This window comes from Lissotriton helveticus, chromosome 1_1 (assembly GCF_964261635.1).
Source record: "Lissotriton helveticus chromosome 1_1, aLisHel1.1, whole genome shotgun sequence".
Lineage (NCBI taxonomy): Eukaryota > Metazoa > Chordata > Amphibia > Caudata > Salamandridae > Lissotriton > Lissotriton helveticus.
Window position 1 is genome coordinate 252,916,949 of NC_136057.1, and position 16,509 is coordinate 252,933,457.

Genomic DNA, 16,509 nt, shown 5'->3' on the forward strand with positions numbered 1-16,509 from the left:
AAAGACAAAAAAAGAACAATAAGCAAACAAACCCCGAGAGCTTTGTAGAGAGTTATTTCCTTTTTTAACTTGAATATCGATCTTTACACCCCCATTGCCAGCCTGGATTCATCCACAGACCCAGGCTTCTGGACTCTTCAAGTCAATAACGACACTGCCTGAGCACCGACGTGATTGGTCTGAGAGGCCTTTTTGGCTGCTCAGGCAGTGCCTGGGGAGGCATGGCATGTTCTCTATGGGGCTGTGCAACACAGCCCCATGGAGAACATGGCTAGTGCTCATGACGGTCCTGCTCCCTCTGCTGCGAGTCAGCCCCGCACGACCTGGCTGGAGCAAAAAATAATTAAATGATAACTTCTTGTTGTTATCATTTTATTTTTATTTTGCACTGCTTTAGGAGCAGTGAGGTGAAGCTCCTCTGCCGTAGTGGAGGAGCCGCCACTGTTAGTAATCGCACCCTGAATCACACTCTGGCCAGTTGATGAGTCAATATCAGAGTGCTATCTACACTCTTTCATGATATATAATATGGCTCGGCCATTCCAGGATGCTACAAAAACACTTAGGGCCTCATTACGATGTTGGTCGGAACAGCTCCGAACGGCATTCGGTTTGTCCGAATCTGTGTCGGAACCCGCATTTCTGACTGACTCGGAAACATATCCGACTGACCACTTACGATAGTCAGAAACCATTCGGACTTTCAGACTCGGTTCCGACTAGCATTCTGAGAAACTGAGTGGGTCGAGCTGACTCTTACAGGTCTACGGACCACGTTTCTGACCGACGTATTACGATGACGAATTCGAACAGCCTTTCCGACTCAGTTTGTCCGAAACGAAGCGGCTGTCGGAAAACCATCTTTGGGGGCCCGTAGCAGGCTCCCCTTCACCCAGATTCCTCTGGTTGGGGCCCGTGAGGGTACACATGGGTCCTCTCTTTCCAACCATCCACAGTGTGGCAAGCACCATGGGGTGCCCACAACAGGGTGCAAGGTTTTCCGCAACCACACCTTTCTTTAATGGGAACCTGTGTTGTCCATCGGAACGCAGGCTCCCATTGAAGTCATGGGAGTCCGACCAAATGGTGTTCGGTAGCATCATAATCAATCGGTCGGGCTCCCTGAATCCGATCCGGTCACAAACCAATCTGCCAAGGAGACAGTTGGAATGCTTTCCGACCTACATTGTAATAAAGCGCCAAATTAAAATCAAGGAAAAGCTGCCAAAACAGACAGTCTATTAGTAACAAAACTAACTTTCAAAGTATAGTGAGATAAAGGATATCCCGTCTAAATCCACTGCACATCCTATTTAAAACTTCCATAACCTGCCTCACAGTCTAAATATAGTGACAAAACCATGCCGTTCCTCAATTGTAAAACCACTTAAAATTAATCTGCTCTGTATCATAATGGGTTAGAAAATAGTGGTCCCCATAGGGGAAAGCTATTTACCTTTGTAAATGTGATGGAAGTCCACATAATCTTTTGAACTTAGAGCAAACAGGGTCTGAACTTCACATAGTTACCTTGCTCTTTAGTGACCTGTCTAATCTTTTTTTCAGAAAGCTTCATTGTGCTGCATTGGTTCCAGATTCATGATGCTGGCTTTAGAGAGTTCTGAGGATCGCAAGAAGCTAGAGGAGCTTCTTGCACAGAGCGTCCCAGAGTCTATGAAGGTAAGGCAAGAAAGGATTCCTTCTTTATTGCTGACTATCCATTTCACTATCATTGACCGGCCAAACAAGCTACCAGATAAGAGCAATTAGAGTGCAAGGAGACCATGAGAAAGATTACAGGGAGAAGAGAGCAATCTGGGCTGAGGAGGTTAAAGGGAAAATGTATCAAGTGGAAGAAGATATTGAGTAAAAGAGGAAATACAGCAAGTTGAAAACATGGCCATAGAAGAGCAACAGGAGAGCCAGGAGGAGGAGATGGCAAAGCTTGTAGAAGTGACACAGTCAAGAGGGGAGGTATGGATGTTGATACACTCAATTGCAATGGCTTAACGGGAGTGACTTCTATGACCGTTTGACCCCTTATGTTGATCACTTGCTCCATACTTGGCCCTAGAAATAGCATGTGAAATAAATTGAAATCTATCTTATATTCCTTGTAGATGTAAGCTACCACTGCCTTAGGTTATCAGTAAATCAGTCCAGGATATCTGTACCTCATAAAAGTTCCTATCCATGCTGCTATCATGTTGGTGAGACACTCAATGCATTCATTTTTTGTAAAGCAACACAGTGCTATTGTTAGATAAACTTAATGTGCACATACATTTTCAACAGACAATCAAGTCATGCTTTTGCACTACAAAAGATATGTGCTGCTACAACATTCTGTTAGTGAATTGAATCAGAGGGACAGTATTATGGATACAGCGTACAATCCCACTCTGCACAACGGAGCACAGGCTGTGACATTACATTGGATCACAACCAATCCCCTGTCCTCAGTGCAGTCGCAAATCTGTGCTGCAATGTGGAGATCAAGACGAAGGCTGTCTCAAGCTGCTCTTCCGTCTTTCACAGTGCAGGTAGCAGCACAACCTGCTTTTGAAGGGGCTGAGGTCCCTCGCCAGAACGGTGCAGTGAGTGACTGCACTAGTCTGCAGGGAAATGTCGGTGGGGTGCATGGGACTGTCTTAATTCACTTTCAAATGGCGCCTGGGGGAGGAATAGGGTGCACAGATTGGATGCCACCTCAATCTGGCACATAGTTAGTGCTCCTTTGCACCTATGTCTATAATACTTAAATACAACAGTGGCAGCCTAAATACCTGTTATTTATTTATATATTTATTGATGTTTTGTATACCGCTAGCTGGACCCGAGGGTATCAGAACGCTTCACAGCATGTACAGTTATGAACAAGAAGATTTGGGCGGCAAACAAGAGCAAAGCGCAAAAAGGGAAATTCTGTTGTTAGAATGGGAACAATCACATTTAAAATTGAATATCCATCAGAAGATCAATGGATGATAGTAGCTAGGAGACTGGGCACACAAATTAACTTATTTTTTGAAAAAAATCTATTTACAATGGTATTTACAGTTTGATATATATGTGCTCAGTACTCAGGTGATGACACAGTGAGTGCAAAATAAACAGTGCAATAGTGTGTTTGAAAGAACAAATAACAATGGAGCACGTAAGTAATTTCTATAGTAAGTAAAATGAGTCAACTCTTAATGGTACACTCTCTTTAAGGTCCACAAAGATGCCAGACACACTCAGGAAGGACAGTTGTATCTGGCTGTGGGTCAGTTCTTGAACTCTTGGGAGAGTATATTGATTGCTTTTTCAAAAAGTTTATGTGATCCACTGGAGGTTATTTACATGTCAGTGCCAACGTGATCAATCAGATTGATGAAGTGGATTTTGATCGTGAAACTGAGCTATTAGTGTGCTTGGATAGCAGTATTGATGTCCTCATTTATACTGAATTCTGAATGTGTATGGTCTCAGTCTCACTACAATGATTCCATGCTGAACCTCTGTTGCACATTTATGCATTTTAATATGGTACAGACAAAATGAGGAAATGCACTGTTGTGATATAAATAAAAGATGCAATCCAATGGTAGTCTTCAAATAGATTTATTCCTCAAAGAAAGACCTGAACTCTTCATGCCAGACAAAGCTGGACCAACTGCTCACTGAAGCTCAGACCTGACATCATCATGGAACCATGTCAAGCATCATAGGGATGCAACATTCTAATCAGAGAGACATGAAAATCAGACAAATAGATGAAGCAGATAACATATACATATAACACATCTCCCCCCTTTATCAATACAACATAAAAAAAACTATAAAATTAGGCTAAAACAAAACAAACAAAAAAGTACGAAACATAATCGTTCAAATAAGCAGGTAACCTTCTCTCACTGGACATTGTTCATTATCATGTCCACCCTCCAATTCCTCAATCTGCTTGTTTCCACCCCTCTGGTACAATGCCACCCTCCTTAAATTCCACACTTGCCCATTGGTCAATCTAACCCAATTTCCTCCAAAAGCCTTTATTTTAAACGGTCCACTAAACTTGTTTACCAAATTTAAAAATACTCCACGTTTTACTTTCACCCAATCTCCAACTTGGTAAAAGCAGTTTTCCTTCACAGACTGTTTCTCACGCCGTGACTCACCCCTTACTGTTTGCCCACGCATCCAAGAAGGAAGCAATTTTGTGCCAGCCTTTCTCCCACGCATCATAACAAAAGGACTTTTCCCTAGATCATTGTTGACAGTTGTGCGATACGCCCAAAGCATGTCACTCACAGACTCAATTACAGACAAACCAGATCCATGAGCTAACTGCATTGTGCCCTTAACCATGCGGTTGATGCGTTCCACAAGTCCATTTCCTTGCGGGTTGTACAACGCACAACACGTATGTTTTACACCAACTGAATCTAAAAATTCCTTCATCTCCAATGATGTGAGTTGTGTGCCATTATCAGTAAGCAAGATATCTGGAAAACCTTCCCTCTTGAAAATCTCACTCAAAACAGCAATGGTGGCTTTTGTCGTAATGCTATTCATGAAAGCAACCGCTACCCATTTAGATTTAGCATCAACCAAAACAACTGCATACCTCTCATTGGGCCCGAATCACAGAATGAACTTAATACTCAATCCTAAACTTACTACTATTTTGGTATTCACAGAATGCACTTACTACTTTTGGTATTCACAGAAGTTAGGATTTTTTCTTAAGTTTGTCTTAAGACAAACTTAAGAAAAAATCCTAACTTCTGTGAATACCAAAAGTAGTAAGTTCATCTTGTGAATGCCAAAAGTAGTAAGTGCATTCTGTGAATACCAAAATAGTAGTAAGTTTAGGATTAAGTCTAAAGTTCATTCTGTGAATCGGGCCCCATTGTCCTTCAAAAATGAAAATGGGCCAATAAAATCCAAGCAAACCTTTTCCCAAACCCTATCAGCCAACGAAACATGCTGTTGCTCACCAGACGACCCAATACCTACCCTTAACCTTTTTTCTGATTCCTTACAAGTCGTACACCTTTCCACACAAACCTTCACCTGCTGATCCATGGAGGGCCACCAATAAAACTCTCTCAACCTCCTTATAGTCATCGTTTGTCCCATATGACCCTCATGCGCAAGTCTTACCAGCTTATCCCTCAAACCTTGTGGCGGCACAAATTTATCTTCACGCACGACGACACCATCCTTGGTCACAGACAACTGATCCACGATCTTTAAAAATGGACGCACACCAAGTGGGACTGAACTTTCCCTTCTAATGTCACCCTTCACCATTCTACAAACACCCATGAGTGTTGCAGCCCCCTCCATTTCACTAATCCATACTTTCCTTTGAATAGCACCACCCAAGTTCTCTAAGGCATCGTCAACACTCGCCACCACCTCCTTTGTTGAAAAATCAGAAACAATGTCTTCTTTGTCCGGCAGTCTTGACAAGCAATCAGCAACCTTGTTCAGCCAACCTGGAACATACTCTACTCTACAATCACAATCTTGCAATTTAACAGCCAGCCTAGCCAACCTACCCGAACAATTGCTAATCCCTCCTGGCCCTAACACCTTCAACAATGGTTTGTGATCAGTTCGTAACCTAAATCGACTTCCCCACAAAAACACTCTAAAATGACGTGTTACCCACGCCGCAGCCAAAGCCTCCCTCTCTATAACTGAGTAGTTACACTCAGACTCTGACAACGAACGTGATGCAAACGCAACAGTCCTTTCCACTCCACCACGCACTTGTGCCAGAACTGCTCCAATACCTACCCCACTAGCATCCACAGTAAGTATATTCTCCATACCACTCTGAAAGGGAGTCAAAACACCCGCATGAACAATCTCCTTCCTGATCAAATCAAAAGCAGATTGTTGCATCTTATCCCACGAAAACTTCTTCCCTTTCCTTAAAAGTTCCCTCAAACACTCTGTTTTCTGTGAAAAATTCATCCCAAATTTTGAGTAGTATTCTACCAATCCCATGAAGGATCTCAATGAATCCCTATCATGCGGCACCCTTGCATTTGCAATGGCACTGACCAAGTTTTCCTTAGGCCTTATACCATCTTTAGTGACCAAATGACCCAAATACTCCACATATTGTGTCCTGAACCTACATTTTTCACGCTTCAACGTCAAACCAGCCTTTGCAATCCTTTCCGGCACTTCTGAGTGTGCAAGAATATGTTCCCTCTCATCCTTACCAAACACTAAAATATCGTCTTGAAAGACAACAGCCTTATTATTGCCGGATAACACTGAGTTCATCAAGCGCTGAAACACACTCGCAGAGGAACACAGCCCAAAGGGCAGTCTACAAAACTGGAATGTACCCTCCACTGTGATGAACGAAGTGAGTGTTTTAGAACTAGGACTGAGTTCCACCCGATGATAAGCACTCCGCATATCTAATTTACTAAAAACTTTAGCCCCATCCAGCATTAATATTAACTCATTATTGTTTGGTAATGGATACCTATCCGGTATCACACTCTCATTCAAACTCCTCAAATCCACACAGAATCTGAGAGAGATGTCCTGTTTGCTCGTGATCACAACCGGACTTAGCCATTCCACCACTTCCACAGGCTCAATCACCTTGTCATCCAACATTTGTTGTATTATATCTTTTACCTTAGCTCTAGCTGCAATGGGAACTCTTCTGGCAAAGTGCTTTACTGGGATAGAATTTTCCTTTAACTTAATCACATGTTGATAATTCTTGTACTTTCCCAGTCTTGGTTCAAATACAGCACCAAACTTATCCAACACATCCTCCAGATTTTCAGCACTAGCTGCATTCACACTCATGACTGGAAATTCCGCTGTGGGGTCTACTTTAATTCCTAAATCAAATTGATGTGGCCACCCTAAAATTGGTGGTCCTCCCCTGGCCACATAGACTTTCCCTTGGGTTTTTCTTCCTTCAAACCTTATTTTTGCATCCATGCATCCTACCACATCAATGACATTCCCTTGATACGATTTAAGCCTTGCATCAGACCTAGATAAAGACCCGCTCCCCCATGTCTTATCATAAATCACCTGAGGTATGATAGTATACAGTGAACCTGTATCTACCATCAATGAAACTATTTTCCCATTTATCTCGAAGTTTGCCTCAGGCCATGTTCTTCTTCTCTCTATACCAGCAATTTCCATAACATCCACATCACCATCAACAACCACAACTCTTTAATTGGATGTTGAGTCGATCACACATCCCACTTTCTCACACTGTTGCTTGCACATGCGTGCCAAGTGACCTCTTTTGCCACACTTCAAACAGTCTTTACCAACTGCATAACATTGTTTTGAGTCCGCCAAGTGGTATGTACTCCCGCATCTTAAACAATGCTGCTCCCCATTTTTTCCTGACGTTCTGTTAAAATTCCTATTATAGTTGCTCTGAGTGTTGTTCTTTATAGCACATACACTTTCACCATTGTCTTCCACAATTGAGACTTCTTTACTGCCGCTTGAACTTATCTTCATCTCCTCGTTGCATTTTTCTGATTCTTCAACTACTTTCGCAATAGCTATGGCCTCTTTCAGCGTCGGGTCACTCGAGGCACACAGCCTTTCCTGAGTTTTTTTACAGTGGCATTGCACAGTTGGTCACGAATCATTTCTTCCTGCATAGCGCGAAATTTACACTTAGCTGATAGTTCCCTTAACCTGGCAACAAATTCGTCAATACTTTCATTCTGTCTCTAGGGCTGAGTGTAGAACTTATGTCGTCGCATAACCACATTTACATGCTTCGCAAACCTTTTTTCTAGCTTCATAACAGCTTCCTTATAGACATCATCCAAATCCTCTCCATCAGGCAGGTATTTGAAAATGTGTTGCCCTTCTTTCCCTAAATTACCTAACAGTAATACCTTCTTTCTTGCAGAAGAAAATTCCGTGCCATCTAATGCCACTAAATAATTCTCATAACAGTCTATCCAATCCTCCCATTCAACATTTGGTTCACCTGGTGACATCAAGAAAGCTGGTGGAATTACTATTGCAGTGCTAACATCCCTTTTTTAATTGTACTTCAACTTCTCAGCACAAGGTGGCAGCAGAATCCTAGATTTTTTTTTTAGAATGTTCACAACCATCCAATAGGAGCGTATGTGACAAAATGCTCACAAATGAGCTTGTTCACTTCAATCTGCACACTTCCAGGGTATTGTTTACTCCACACTCAACAAAAGTAAGTATTTTTTCTGTTACATATTGTCCAAAAGCATTCCTGACTTTTCCTGCCTTAACCATTGTTTTTGTGTCACCTTCCTCCTTTCCTTCCCTTCGTTTCGAATATAGCACTTTAATGTCCCTTTTTGTTCCTCCAGATCGCCGTGTTATTTATTTAAAGCCTTTATTATTTTGATAATAAGCACATTCTCGCTCTTGTTCGGTCTAAATCTTCGAGACAAAACAGCTGGTTTATAATAGTTTCACGCTTCTTTTAATGTAAATACTCCTTGCGCATTGACCTCGCGCTGCGTGTTTTAATTGTCAAGACTCGAATGCTCTTTACCACCACGCGCTCTCCCACGCGCCTGGCTGCTTCTGCTCTTGTTTGTTTTCAACACACATAAGGAGATTAATTACACGCGCGCTGCCTCTGTGATCTGTTAATTCTCAACAGAGCTGCGCGCTCTGCCATGCGCTTCGCCGCTCGTGCTTTGTTGATATTTGAACAACAGGCACTTAATCACACTCTGTCTTTCAAGTCTATGGCGCATGAATAACTGTCAGTTCATATCGCAATTTCATCCACAGTTGTGCTTTTAAGATAATAAAGCTTCTATACTCGCCGTTCTGCACCTTCTGTGCATTTAAATAAATTTCTCCAATAACGTACAATTGCCTCTGCTCAGACTTGCTCTTTGAGTTGAAATAAAATATTTTGTCACGTCAGGCAGATCTCCTCTAACTAAAATCCTCACTCTTCTTGCGCAGATTATATAAACGGTGTTATTGATGCTTCACATTCTCATTCTTATTCTTTCTATAAAACTTGTTTAAACACAACTTGCAGCAGTCTATCAATTCCATGACTGAAAGAAATTAGTCTAATTACTTTCCTTCTCTTTTTAGACAGAGGATAGCGAACAAAAGTTAATGTCTCTTACCAGCACATGTTCCTTCATAAATAAGCTTCCACGCCTTTTCCTGTTTATATATATATATATATATATCCTTCCATTCCAGCTCATTCTTCTCCAATTTTTTTTAAAACAATCCTAAATTTTCAATGAGTTGGGTTCTTTTCCCTCAGTCCAGGATGACTATCTTCTTTGATAAAATACTTACATCCAACTGCCTGGCCAAACTTAAACGTCACCAAATTTGTTGTGATATAAATAAAAGCTGCAATCCACTGGTATTCTTCATGTAGATTTATTCCTCAAAGAAAGACCCGAACTCTTCATGCCAGACACAGCTGGACCAACTGCTCACTGAAGCTCAGACCTGACATCATCATGGAACCATGTCAAGCATCATAGGGATGCAACATTCTAATCAGGGAGACATGCAAATCAGACAAATAGATGAAGCAGATAACATATAAATATAACATGCACCTCCTGAGATAGCTTTGACACATGTAGCAATTGTGTGATCTATATCACAAAAGCAGCCATGCAAGCCTTTGCGGGCCTTTATTAAATTCCAAAGTGCCAATGGGGCCATTTTACTTTCAGTCCCCTCTGGGAATTTAGGGGAGGAACGGGCATGTGCCCCTTCTTTCTTTACCCCGTGGCACTTTAGTTGTACAGAATGGGCTGCACACGCTTGTGTGTTGCCTCCTATAATGCAGTCCATAACAGAGCTCCGTATTACAGATAAAGGCTCACAGGCAAAGAGGCAGTCTGGAGGCCCACGTCTGTGTGCTTCATTTAGGCGTCCCACGGTCAGCAGTGACCTCTCCGAGTGTGCCCCTTGAAAAAGGGGAAAAGGTCTCCCGGCCTTTCATGAATGCATTTTCCAAGTGCAGACACATGTTCACAGCTGCACTTCGGACAGCACACTTGCTATAATACAGTGCAATGTCCCACTCGGCTCCAAATTCACAGCTGTAAGTGTGCACCACTGGAAAGAGTGAGAGAATGCCACTCCATACTGTGGCCAAAGTGCATCTGTCCACATGAATTGGCTTCTAGCTAGTGAAATAATTTTTTGAAATATTTGCTATGATTTAGGTTTTTTTTCTGTTCCTGCAATGTCTATGAGATACAACTATTGCATTTACTTTTTTAAATCTTAATTCCAGGTCTATGGCTCGATTTTCTACATAAACCGTGGTAATCCTTTAAATATGGAGGTTCTCGTGGATTCCTGGCCTGACTTTAAAACTGTGATTTGCAAAAAACGGCCAGAGGTGAGTAATAGGATAGAGCTTCCTATGAATAGGACCTCACAGTGCCTATTTGTGTTTTAAACAATTATTAAATATGCATTAATGAGAGCTGGTCCCTGTCCCTGTTTGGTAGGTAATAAAATACACTACCATCAGACATCTCCTTGATAGACAATGTGACATGTTTGGAAGCCTTAGCTACAACATGGATGACCGAAAACAACATATAGGTACAACATTGTTGACAGTCTCAATACGGTGTTCTAGGTCAATGGCTGTGAATGATCGTTTCCATTCAGACTTTCCCTCAGAGTGATGGCTGTTGGTTACTGGGATGTTGTTCCAGATCCTGGGCACATCAATGCAAAAGGCCTGCAGCCTTTTATTTTATTTTGTATGCTTCTTATTATGCAGTCAGATTATGTCCTGGCTGCAGGTGTGCCAAGACCCATTACAAATGGTGAACCTGTCTGCAAGATAAGCGGGTATGTTGGTTGTGAAGGCGTCATAAATGATGCAGCTGGTTTTGATGATGATGCTGGCCGGCAAGTGAAACTAATGGAGCTCCATCAGGATAGGCGTGATGTGATCATATATCTTCAAGCCCTGGATGAGGCATGCTATGGCATGTAAGATGTCCTTCGTGGGTGGCAGTGTGGAGTTTAGAAGCACATGTGGCATGGCGTTACTTCCATCCAGATGCAACAATACAAGGGCTTGAAGAGCAGTTCTGAAGCAGAGGAGCCATCCCTGGATGAACTAGAAAAGGCATTTCTTAGGAGACTCCTGTCACTCCCACCCGGCACTATGGTCCAGGGCGTAAGGAGGGAGTTCAACATCACCCTGTGAAACCTGTTGGCGCCCACCCAGGCTTTAAGGTTCTGCAATAGACTCTCTGAGGAGGACGGAGTGGGAAAGATATCCAAACTTTGTTGGGATGAGATTCCAGGCAGTGTAAGAAAGTAGGCAAGGGAAGTAAGGAATAGACTAAGTTGTATTAAGAAACTGCATTTCAATCATGGCACAATTACGTCCTGGTCCCCTTTTCCATGTAAACAAGTATTGAAAGAGTCTGCAGCAAAGGTGGCCGGGACTCTTGACCTAGCCTATCTAATTTAGAAATCTTCCATCAGTTTTTCTGTATCAACTCTAAGCCATGATCTTGTCTCTCCATACCTGACACACTTACCTCATCCCTGCCTACAGAATTATATTTCAAGTGCAAGAGTACGATGTAATCCAATCCACTCATTCGGCTCTAGTTGGGCCAGGGTCCAGGATATCAGCCATCTCTGCCCCTTCCCCTAATGTGATATGTTCTTTACGGCATAAATTGATGGACGGTGCTTTTTATCTTTCCAATCGCATTACGTTTTAAGACCTCTGTTTTTTTAAATATCAAATTGTTCAAAGCATGAATACTGTAGAAATGCTGTCAGAAATGTGTTACTTAGATGTGACAGTAGGAATTGCTCGGTTTTTGCACTCTGTCAAACAGAGTTTTAAAAATAAATTCTAGTAGGGGGATTGGGTTAGTCAGACAGGCTTAAAATCTATGTTACACTGTAACTGTGATTTAGAATGTTTTATGAACAATTGTCCAAATAAACTTATTTTTCTACCTACCTTTTTGAATTTTCACGGGCACACCCCTAGCATAGGTGGAATAGGAGGAACATAATCTGTGATCGCTACAATGGGAGGCAAACCTATGGCTAGGGGCTTAAATGTGTTTGTGGTACCAGACATATATGTATATTGTGGCAGTCTAGGTATGACAAAACTTTCCTGTCTTTGCAAGTGTTATTTAATCCACAAATGTTCTATATCAGTAAGTTCATATGAACTGAACAAGGCTGCTTTTTCTGTTGCACAGTTGGTGGACTGCTTAACCTGCAGCTGTGTGCATTCATGGGGGATTGGTGTCTAAGACAGCAACTGTTCTTACTGGTGTAGTGTTTCTAGTAATAAGTCAAGTCCCTTTTCTCACTGGACAGAGCACTGTCTCAGCAATATTTCATTACAGTTGGCTGTGATAGCGATCTTAGCCATGCATTAGCAATCATGAACTGGTATGTGTATCCTATGCTGCATCTAATTTATATGAGGTACGGTGAGGTGGGCAAGGCGGCCGGGTTAGCATGCAATCTACCTAGCCAAGTGTGCAGCATCCTGCCAGAGCAGCAACCACCTGGGCTGCCAAGCAAGCATCAGCTGTTGAGTATAGTATCACACCTTCCTAGTCTGCACTCGACTTTCTTTGGTCCAAGCATTACCATGCCTTCACTCTACCATTTATGAGGGTCCAGCACTCACTAGCCATTTACAGAGTGCAATGCTTCGCCAGGCTCAGGCATGATGCACAGCTTCCTCTGGAGTGACCTCTCCTTCACCAGCATCTCCTAGGCCAGCCATAAGTCATCAGCATGGAAATTGCCCTGGAGCAAGCTTCCTGGATCTCTTCCACTTGTGCAGCGCAGTGTAAGGTCCTCTCTATATTCCCCAGTAGACTGACCTCCAGTCAGTGCAGTTCAGCTCAGCAAAAGCCTGCAATCCACTCATGCCACGAGTATGCCTCTCCACCAGCAGCAGGTTTACTGTTTAATGGAGCAGAGTTGGCAGCTCCTTTGCGGAATTTTTATGTCCATAGCTGTTGTGCTGGCCAGACATTGTCACTGATGATAATTTTCAGTGTGCCATCCTGAGGTTTTGAGTGGATTTTCAGCTAAATCACAGGAGCTTGAAACTATACAGCCATCTTGGGCTGCATTCCTCAAGCAGCCCCTCAACTATCCACTCTTAAATGCCCCTAGATTTTAACATGCTTTTTACAATAAATATGACAAGCCTACTACCTTTATTGTGATTTACCAAAATAACTAACCCTGGGCGAAGCACTACGCTACGCTCGCGTAGTTTGTGAAGTTTGCGCAACTTCGCACTATGCGATCTGCACGTAGCACAGTGCGAACATGCATAGCGCAGCATAGCGTAGCGTAGTGCAGCGGTCATTTTTTGCTTGTTCGCGGTCCTCAACGTCATGTTTGCGACCGCAAGCAAGCAAAATGACATCCTGGCGAGACTCCCAACGCGGGAAGGTCAGGTTTCTCATTGCGAGTGGTCGTGCATGCTCGCGACCGCTTGCGATGAGAAACTACCAGTTCGCGTTGAGATAGCTGCCGCTCGAGTAAAAATCTACTTGAGCGGCAGAAAATATCTTGCACAGTGCGAACATGCTACTGCGCAGCTCGCGTAGTGCCAAGTGAAGTTTGCGTAGTGCGAAGTGCACTTCGCGTAGCGCTACTTCGCGAACTACGCCCAGGGTTAAAAATACCAAGATCAGGCTTATAGCATTCATCATTGGCACTGCACCACACGCAACACATTTCTCTTATATTGAACACAAGCTTTTCCACAAGGCAAAAAGTGTCAGTGAAAGGACACAAGTTTTGCCCAGTCAAATGGTGTAATCATGAAAAGCAACATGTGTCATGCGTAAAATGGCCTATATGTAACCATCCCATCTTACTGCTGCAAGTGCAAGAAGGGACCATGCATCCACATGTGTTTTTAATGCAGTGCATCATAATTCACAATTGTCAGCAGCCAAGAAAACATTGATGGTTCTCTATGTTTGCTGCTATGTCATACTCATTTCAAAGTTTCTGTATCAAAGGGTCAGCTTCTAGCATATCTTTCTTCTACTTTTCCAGATCTCAATTTTGTTGTTGTTGTAATTTTAACTAGAAATTGGCAAATTTAAAGACCAACCTTTCTTGAAAGGCAACTGCTTAGTGGTTGATGCACAGAGTGTTGGTAGCTCCATCGCCGTTGGTGTTGGAGACTCAAAACTTGAAAGCTGAGGTTCTCAGGAGCACAGCAGTTGTCAATCACTAAGTGCCATATGTGGTTTTCCAATGTTTGTTTAGGAAATGATGGATGATACTAACATCTACATAAACACCTACAATGTCTTCACTAAAGATCCAGAGAACTTTAGGGCAATGCTGTGGACCACCGATGTCATCAACTGGAATCAATGCCTGCTGATACAAGGTATTATTATTATTATTATTATTATTATTATTATTAAAAGAGATTTGGTACCGCGCACATACACCAATTGGTTTCTTGGCGCTCGAGACCGGATGGGAGAAAACAGTCGGGATCAGGCAGCTAACCATGCGCAAGACGGAACAGGTGGGTCTTCAGTAAAGTGCGAAAACAGCGATAGTCAGTGGACAGACGAATAGAAAGAGGAAGGGAATTCCAGGTGGCGGGAGCAAGAAAAGAGAAACAGGCACCCCCGTGTTTCTTGCGGTTGAACCTGGGAGTGATCAGAAGATTGTGGGCAGAAGATCTGAGGTGACGGGAAGGAACATAAGCGTGCAAACAAGAAGAGATAAAGACAGGGGCACAGGTGAACAGGGATTTAAAAATGGTGCAGGCCATCTTAAAAACACACCGTTGCGCAACTGGGAGCCAGTGTAAGGTCTTCAGCAGAGGGGTGACATGCTGGTGTTTAGGCTGCTGGAAGATTAATCTGGCTGCCTGGTTCTGAACCAGTTGAAGTCGGGAGAGGTGACAGGCAGGAACCCCCACGTATAGACAGTTGGCATAGTCTAGACGTGAGGTGATGAGGGCCAGGACAACAAGAATAAGGGCCTCTTGGGATAAAAACCTGCGGATCTTCCCGATACGGCGAAGATGATAAAAGCAGGCCGAGGTGACGGTGTTAATATGTGGCCGCATCGAGAGGTCACTAGAAATGGTAACCCCCAAGCTCTTCACAGTATTCACTGGACAAGGAGGGGAACCCAGAGCGGTAGGCCAAAAGTTGGGAGACCAGGGGGTGAGGGGGCCGCCGGTCACCACCAGCTCCGTTTTACTTGGATTGAGCTTTAATTGGCTAAGGTTCATCCACTCATAAATAAAGAGCATGGCATTTTGAAAATTGGAACAGGAGGAAGGGGAAGGATTGATGGGAAAAATAAGCTGCAGATCATCTGCATAATTGAAAGCAGTAACTGAGAACTGACGAAGAGAAACAAGGAGGGGCTGCATATAAAGGTTGAACAAAAGCGGGGACAGAGCAGAACCCTGGGGAACACCACAGGAGAGTGAGGATAGGGGGGCAGAAAAGGAGGAAAGGCGAACAGATTGAGAACGGGATTGGAGAAAGGACACCACCCATGACAGGGCCAGCCCAGAGATGCCAGCATTTCTGACACGGTCGACCAGGATTCCATGGTCGACCGTGTCAAATGCGGCTGAAAGATCTAGAAGTACAAGGGCCTGGGCCAAGTTCTTATCAGCTCCCTGTTTCAGCGTGTCCATAACTGCCACCACCACTGCCTCAGTGGAGTGAGCAGGTCTAAAACCAGCCTGTCGATCCTCGAGGAAGTGTGTTTCCTCGATAAAAGCACTGAGGCAGCGGGTGACGTAAGTCTCCAAGACCTTTCCCAGGTAAGGGAGGAGGGAAATGGGACGATAGTTTGCCAACGTGGTAGGATCAAGCCCAGGTTTTTTTAAAATGGGGACCACCACAGCGCTTTTGAAAGCCTTGGGGACAGAACCTGACAAAAGAGATTGGTTAAGGAGGTCAAGAGGGGGGCCGGGGCAGGCCACAAAGGCAGCTCTTAAAATGGATGTAAGTTAGTAAGTAGAGTTGAACTTGTGAAACTGGATTTATGGACTGCACTGACTATATTGAACACAAATATGTCTAAATTATCTCCTTTAAAAACTGATGTCCAATATTCTTTGGTACACCGTGTATGTACAATGGATACATATAAATGGAAATATTACAAAACGAAAAGTAACAATTTTCACAAACTGTGTCCTGTGCACCGTGTTCTTTTTCCTGTGCTTGCAATATATATGGATTTTGAAATACGCATCTTGAAGCTCCAAGATGATCAGGTAATTCTGGAGATACATGAAGGCGCCTTGCAATGTTACCATTTTTCATATTTTTTTTTAAAGAAATTCTTCAGTTCTGTCAGTCCTGTCTTCTTCTTTACAAGAAAGAATGAGGAATAATGATTTCACCAGCATGTTGGGATCATATTCACCACTCCTTTGAGAAGACATAGGAGAATGTCCTATTGAAGTTCGCTCAAGTGATG

General features: G+C 43.1%; 1 protein-coding gene across 1 annotated transcript in view; it reads left to right on the forward strand.

Moving 5' to 3' along the window:
* The window catches only part of LOC144769040 (glycine N-acyltransferase-like), a 304,146-nt gene that overhangs the window by 81,732 nt on the left and 205,905 nt on the right, over positions 1-16,509 (forward strand). Inside the window, exons 2-4 of the mRNA XM_078653036.1 lie at positions 1,567-1,680; positions 10,292-10,399; positions 14,308-14,434. Of these exons, the coding sequence (XP_078509162.1) occupies positions 1,600-1,680; positions 10,292-10,399; positions 14,308-14,434 (316 nt within the window). The 5' untranslated portion in view covers positions 1,567-1,599. The remainder of the gene's footprint in view (positions 1-1,566; positions 1,681-10,291; positions 10,400-14,307; positions 14,435-16,509) is intronic.